The following is a 7,540-nucleotide window of genomic DNA, read 5'->3' as shown; positions in this document are numbered from 1 at the left end:
TCGCTTAATCCTGAGATATGTGCTAGTCCTATAGTTGCTATTTATTTATTTACTTATTTCTTCAGATATATATATATATATATATATATATATATATATATATATATATATATATATATATATATATATATATATATATATATATATATATATATATATATATATATATATATATATATCTGAAGAAATAAGTAAATAAATAAATAGCAACTATAGGACTAGCCCATAGCTCAGGATTAAGGGACCTAGATTCCACATGGTTGACTATGGTTTAAATCTTGGCCCCATCAGCTTCAAAGTATGCCAGCTGTGTGTGTCTTCACACACAAAATCCTGACAGGAAAAAGGAGAGGAATAAAGGACTGCAGTATAACCCCACCCCATTGGAAAAGGTGTTTTCTCCCTTTCTCTCTTTCTTTCTATTTCTTCTCTCTCTCTGGTTAGCCCATGTGCTCTCTAGCAGTTAATAAAAAACTTAAAAATGACTGTAGCTTCAAATTTATCAGCATAGTAACAAAATATCAAATTGAAATAATCCATGTAGTATCGGAAGCCTAATTAAAAGTCTATCTAGATTTGCTTTTGTATTTTATTTTGGGTAGAAAAACAGACATTCATGTGCCCTTGTGTTAACTGCAGCCATTGTACATCTGTAAAATGGGAAGAACAGCAGGGCTTCTTCTCCTGGTAGTCAGAATTCACCAGTAAAATGTCCTTGATGTAAAACCTCAAGCTTATTCAGCAATACACTTCATAAAATATGTGAATATAAAATATTATAGCAGCAATAATCCCATTAAACTAGTAGTGGAAATGAAAACAATTTTCTCTGGAAACATGACTATATTGCTGTAGAATCATTTATCTATGTAAATTATTTTTATACCAGAAGAAGTAGAAGCTCCACATGTTTATTTCCATTTCCACCAAGGCCTAAAGCCATATAACATATTTGATTTCTGGTTTACCTGTTATTTCTTAGCTATCACTTTACCTCAGTACTCATACTGTTAAGAAACAAAATAAATCTGAACCAAAATAAATCTACTTCGCAAAGTAGAAAGCCTAAAGCCAGAATTTATTCCAGATAATTATTGCATAGATAATAAGTTAAAAATTTTAAATCATAATGTGTCTTTTATTAGTAAATGTAATCTTATTTTTCATTCTTGGAGTTACGGTATCAAAATTACAACACAATCTGTACGTCTTTGGAATATTCAATGAGACTTCTCTGCAGTTATAATGCCTAACACTTCAGGATTTCAAAGTACTTTAACAGCATAATCAATTAAGCCTTACAACATCCTAAGTTAATAGCCTTACAACATCCTAAGTTAACATTAAGTCATCTGCCTTTGGTTAAATATAAGCCACTGATGGGGGGGGGGATCATAAGGTCAATTTAGTTTAACACTTTTATGTACTAGACAATTATAAACAAAAATCAGGTTCATGAATAATTTTATTATAGTTGTGCTTCTCATTATAAATAAAATACAGCATTTATAAAATTCTATTACAAAATACATTCATGTTGGTTTAACAAGCACTTACTGAGCATCTGTTATGTGGTAAATCATTCTGAATCTGAGAAGGATCTGTAATATTATAAACTAACTTTTACTTTATGGTAATAAATTAATATGGTCTATATGTAGTCATATATCATAGAAGAAGTTTAGTGAAGTTCTATAATAATGTAGCAATCCTACTGATTAGCTTATGAGAACTTCATATTAGCCAATAACTTCCCCGTAAAATTTAAACGATTTAATAAACTAGAAAAAAAAAAGAAAATAGGTTAGGCTTGAAAACATTTTTATGAGTTAAACTCATTTAGACCACATGAAGAAAACACAGTGTAAGCTAAGGTTGAGGAGTCAATGCCAGATTTGTCCCTGGTCCATGCAGCTTTCTTCAGGCTTCATTAATGGTGGAGACCTGAGGACATACCAGTCATATCATGAATAGTCAGTGTGGCATGACAAACTTCTCCTAAAGCCTTGAAGTGAACTCTATCTTTACCTGGGCATAAAAGATGTTGAAAATTCTCTCTTGTATCCCTCAACCTTGGGTTGGGGGGAATGAAGAAAATCTAATGGAGTTGTAAGAGTGGAAAAATGGTCTCCAGTTCCATAGCAGTGAAACCTAAAATTTCACCTCTAGACCAGCCAAAAGTTTGACTAAGCATGTGTAAATTGGGACTCAAAGGAGATGGAGAAGGAAGCACAGGTCAAGAGTAGTGATAGTTTTTAAGCACTTCCTCATCCAGAATTCTTAGCTTCTGACCCAGGGCTGGCACTAGAGTGAGGCAGGTGAGGTGCCTAGGACACAACCCTGGGGAGGCACACCACAGCCCTGACAGTGAGATCCTCCTAAATCTTGCACTGTGGGTATCTCATTCACTTCACCTTCAGCTAGATCTTGTCTGACCTACAGCTTTTTAAGAGATTTATTTCAAAATACCAAAGTTGGTTATGAGAAAAAATGAGTTTATAGAAAAGGGAGGATATAATAGTGAGGAACATAAATAAAAATATTCAAAAGGAATGTCCTCTCCAAGTACAAAAAGAGTATGTACTAAAATATGTACGGTTGTCAATCATCCAAACTAATTCTGTAACAGTTCATTGGAGATCAGAACACAATTTATCATTTCAAAAATGTGGATAGCTATGGTTGAAATCCAGTCCTTTAAGATTATATCCGTACATAGAAAAATTCTAATAAAATAGATATTCTTAAAAGTATGTGATAACACTATCCCTACCTGTAAGATGTACATAAAGGATCCAATATAACAATGAATTTGATTTTCTGTGCATGTCTTTAAAACTACTGCAGTATAACTAAATGATTATAACTGTAGGAGATATTGTAGTTGCCAATTTCTAATCAAATGACAATAACTGCTCAAGATTGAGCTAAATAGACACCTCTATGTTGGAATCAGAATATAAAATCTTATAAAATAAAAGCCTTTCAAAGGGCATAATGACTCCTGGGGCTCATTCATATCTGAAGTACCCAAAAGGACACTTGGACTGTTAAGTTCTTGGCTTAATTGTAACACAGGTCACCATTTTAAAAAATGAATGGATTAATGTTAGAAGTAGTACTTACTGAACTCTTTTCTATTCATAGAAAACTTAACCTTTTCCATTTAATACCTTTGATTTCCAAATTCATTTGCAAGTAAAAATAAAGCTATTTAGTCTTGGTGACTTTCCAAGACTTGTGAATTCAGAATTTTTAACTCTGAAAGTTTCTTGAAGTCAGAAACCATCCATTTATTATCCACTGATTTCTATTTATTATTATTCCCATATATTCTCATGATAGAGGTTCCATACTTATTTATTAAAGAAGGAATAATTGAAAGAACAAATGAAATGGAATATTATGGTGTACATTCTTTTCCTTTTTATAGAATTATTTAATATAACTTTAATATTGTTTTCCAGTTTATCAGAGAGGGATGGAGAGAGAGAGAGAGAAAGTGAGAAAGCAAGCCACCAGGTCCAGGACTTAAACCATGATTGAATATGTGGGAATCCAGTGCCTTTAACCACCACACCACCTGCTGGCCCCCCCATTATGGTGTACATTCTACCTTTAGGACTTGAACTCACCATACTGAAAAAAAAGATTATTTGCTTCATGATCTTTGAGTCTGAATCATTATAAGAAATATCTTTTTATTTTTTGAAAGGATTTTTAATTTATTGTTATTTTAACTTGCTATAGGACACATACTCTCACCAGAGAGAGACAGAGAGAAAGAAAGTGAGAAAGCAAGACACTAGGTCTGGGACTTGAACTGCAATTGACAATGGGCGAGTCCAGAGCCCTAACCATCACACCAAATCTGCTGGCCCCAAAAAATATCTTTGTAGATATAGGTTTAATAATAAAACAAAGGTCAAAGAATCACCAGTATAAAGAGTTGAGACTTCTTATCAGTTATCTTGTTATTGTGATAATATGCAGTCCAGGGTAAATATGAGGACACTCTTATCTAATCATCTACTAAGTCCTTGTACTAAAATGTATGGAACAGAAGTTTTCGAAAGAATCCAATTTCTTCTTTACAGTGTTTTATAGGGTTCTAAGTATTGCTCATGTAAGAGGATCACATGATTCTTGGAATACATTAAGAATCTTTTTCACACTACAGGTAACAAAATTTAGGCTCAGAGAATATATGACTTGATTAAGGTCAGAGCATTAAGAAATGCATGACTGGGATTAGAATGTAGATCTTTTTATTCCCTTTCCAGAGTGTTTTCTACCATACTGTTACAACTGGCTGAACGTAATGGTGAGCAGTGAACATTTTCAGTACTACTAGAAAAGGATTATGGTCTCTAAAACTTTAAAATTTTATGGTTGTTGATCAGTTTTACCCTTGATAGCAATTTCCTATAAGAACATCTTGAAATTCTCCTTCCCTATAAGTGAAATATAACTGTGTCTATTTGCAAGTCACACTTTATAAATATTAGTCAGTAATAAACATGCAAGGAAGGGCATATAAAAGTACAAGTGCATCACCACGTCATCAGACCCACCCTATCTATCACCCAGGGGAGAAAAAAAAGTGACCTTCAAAGACATTGAAAAAGCTTATAGACCTAACCACAGAGTGTCTTTTACAATCCATTTACTACTATAACTAGCTGTAATGTTACCAACCTTTAGTGATTCTTCTCACTGCCTTTCACTGACCGTTATGAACCTAATGACTTTATCTGTCTTTAAAACACGGTGCTCATCTTTTACAAAGTAAATTTGGCTATGTCTTTCTAAGAAAGTTGAGTTTTAAAAGTGAAGACAGAAGAAAAGGAGGTAGAGGAATAAGTGAATTATAAGTGAATAATAACACAGGTTCCCTTGGACTGCCGTATGGAATTTTAATTCACTATTGTGACGTTCAAGAACTTCTATTTTTCATGTTTGGCATTCCACCAAAACTCTGCCCAGTAATAACTGAGTGTGAGTAATGGCTTTTATACTGTGAAATGATGGCTTATTTCTCTGACAGATTTGTCATTCTTAGCAATGTGCTGTGGCAGACCCTTGAAACAGATCTGCCACCGTGAGCTAGAAGAATTGTTTTCACAGAAGCCCATCCACATAATTAGACTGTTTAGTTGTGGTTATGGCTCTGGTAGTATAGAACACATTTTATCTTGTAGAACTGTCTCCTAATCTCAGTCACAACTGTGCCATTTTTTAAAAATAATTAGTTTATTTAACTTTATTTATTTATTTATTTATTTATTTATTTATTTATTTATTTATTTATTTTGACCAGAGAGGAACAAAGAGAGAGAGAGAGAAAGTGAGAAAGCAAGCCATCAGGTCTGGGACTCAAACCACAGTTGACCATGTGGGAGTCCAATGCTCCTAACCATCATGCCACCTGTTGGTCCACCTATGCCATTTTTAAGTAGTCATTCAGTGTCTCTATTCCTGATATCCGAGAGAGACACATCTACCCTTACCTATCTACTTCTGTAAAAGAAAATTCCACATGACTCATCTTTGATGTTTTAGAAGAACTTATCACCAAAGGTGACATTATTTGCATTACTATTTATTATCTCTGAGGTAATATATGAGTATCCTGGGAAGATGTCTAACACTAAATTCAAATAAAATATTCACTTTTATCGTTATATCCAGTACTATATCTTTGGTGACAATTGGGAGTCCAGCGACATAGCCCTTACGCTAACTGCTGGTCCCAAAAAATGGCAATTTCTTATAATCCTGCTAGAATCTTCTTGATGTGAAATGCTGAAGTTGTTCACATACGTTAATGCTACCACATGTATTTGCTCCTTCCTCCTGGGGTCTTAACTGGACATGCTTTCTTTCCCTCTTTCTCTTTCCCACCTCCCTACTCTTCCCCTCTTTCTCTCATCTCTCTCTCTCTCTCTCTCTCTCTCTCTCTCTCCTCTATACTTCTCTTTCTTTCTTTCCCCACCCTCACCTTCTTCCCCTCTCCCCCAATCTCTCTCTGTCTCCTTCTCTTCCTTTTCCACTCCTTTTCCATCCCTGCAGGCCATAAGCATCTATAGGCATTGCTTAGCCCTACAGGTGTCAGAATTTAAAACCCTGTTGAATATTGACTTGAGCAACCTAAATCATATAAACTGTGGAAACATCTGAAAGATTTTTAGTTAACCCAGGGAGCAAACAAAGGCTAAGCAGAACATTCAAAAACAATTAGAACCTATTTTACTAGACACAGGTTTGTTTTTACTACTAAAGAAGCAGTATATTTAAAGCTACGGTGATTACTTAAACTTTATATTCATTGAAGATGATTCTTGTTGGCAAAGGTCCTATGAAGTAACTTCAGACCTTGCTGGTAATAAATGTCTTTATAAGGTTGAAAGAAAAGGGCAGAGGTTCCTACAGGAATTTCATAATTCAGTGGCAGGCAGGAGAGGAGGAGAAAGGTGATTAATGTTCTTTTCCTAGACCTGTTCCCTCAGTTACAGATACACTTGGAGAGACAGAATTATCATCTGCTACTTGCCTCATGTCTTAATCTGCAAAATTAAAAAAGTAAATATGGCCTTCTGAGAGAAGGGCTAAGAGGGAAGAAGGAAAATCTAAGACAGTGTCTACATAGTGACCTGCAAACATAAAAATCATGTAGATATATTCCTTCTAAATTTTTTAAAGTGATAGTCCAAAAGAGAAAAACTTTCCCAGAGCCATCACAGCTTAGCAAATCATGATGATTAACATTGCAACATGGCTCACATATATATAAGCAACTCCATTTTTTATTCATCCAAACTGTGAGCAAGTGTCTAGGTACAGATAGAGCTATGACAGCTTTTATAAAATGTTTGTTTTCTACACAGCACACATATTTTACATGTTCACATAAACTGATCATTCTTTACATTGGATAAAAGTTACTGTAATTTTACTCAAAGAAATCAGAATGAGCATTTGCTAAATAGTTGTTAAGTGCTATAGAAAGCAGACATGAATAAACTAGCACTTTGGAACTATATTCAACTCTATTTACTTTGTAAGGAATGCCTTTGCTTCACTGTTAAACTACACCCCATACAATTTTATCACAGATGATGAATCTAAATATTACCTTGACAGAAAGGAGCCTGATGCCAGGTCTTGAAAATTTCCATTGTTGATGTGCACTCACACTAGTAAAGCCAAAACCAGTCTTCAAGGTCTTCACCACTTTGCAAGCTGTCAAAATCCTCGTCATTTTGAAGATGATTTGTGACTAAAATTAAATGAAATTACATATATTTTTGTAATAAGATTTTTTAAATTAATGTAAAAGAGAGCTGGGGGCTGGGGAGCAGTGTGCAATCAGGGTTTAAGGCTGACTGCACAGCGATCTTTGAATTTCCATTCATTCTGCCATTAAATGTCTTTAGTCACAGCTCCTCCTTCTTTTAACCCCTCCTCCTGAGGTAATGTCCAGAGATGTTCCATGGACATGTAATTCAAATTGCAACACATGAAATTCTACCTTCTCCTG

General features: G+C 34.4%; 1 protein-coding gene across 1 annotated transcript in view; it reads right to left on the bottom strand.

Moving 5' to 3' along the window:
• CPS1 (carbamoyl-phosphate synthase 1) overlaps positions 1-7,419 on the bottom strand; it is a 154,904-nt gene extending 147,485 nt beyond the window's left edge. The window contains exon 1 of the mRNA XM_027770163.1: positions 7,136-7,419. Within this exon, the coding sequence (XP_027625964.1) occupies positions 7,136-7,261 (126 nt within the window). The 5' untranslated portion in view covers positions 7,262-7,419. The remainder of the gene's footprint in view (positions 1-7,135) is intronic.
• Positions 7,420-7,540: the final 121 nt, after the last annotated feature.

Source organism: Tupaia chinensis, unplaced genomic scaffold (genome assembly GCF_000334495.1).
Source record: "Tupaia chinensis unplaced genomic scaffold, TupChi_1.0 Scaffold000018_1, whole genome shotgun sequence".
NCBI classification, from domain to species: Eukaryota; Metazoa; Chordata; class Mammalia; order Scandentia; family Tupaiidae; genus Tupaia; species Tupaia belangeri.
Note: the sequence above shows the minus strand (reverse complement) of the source record. Positions and strands in the feature narration are given on the sequence as shown.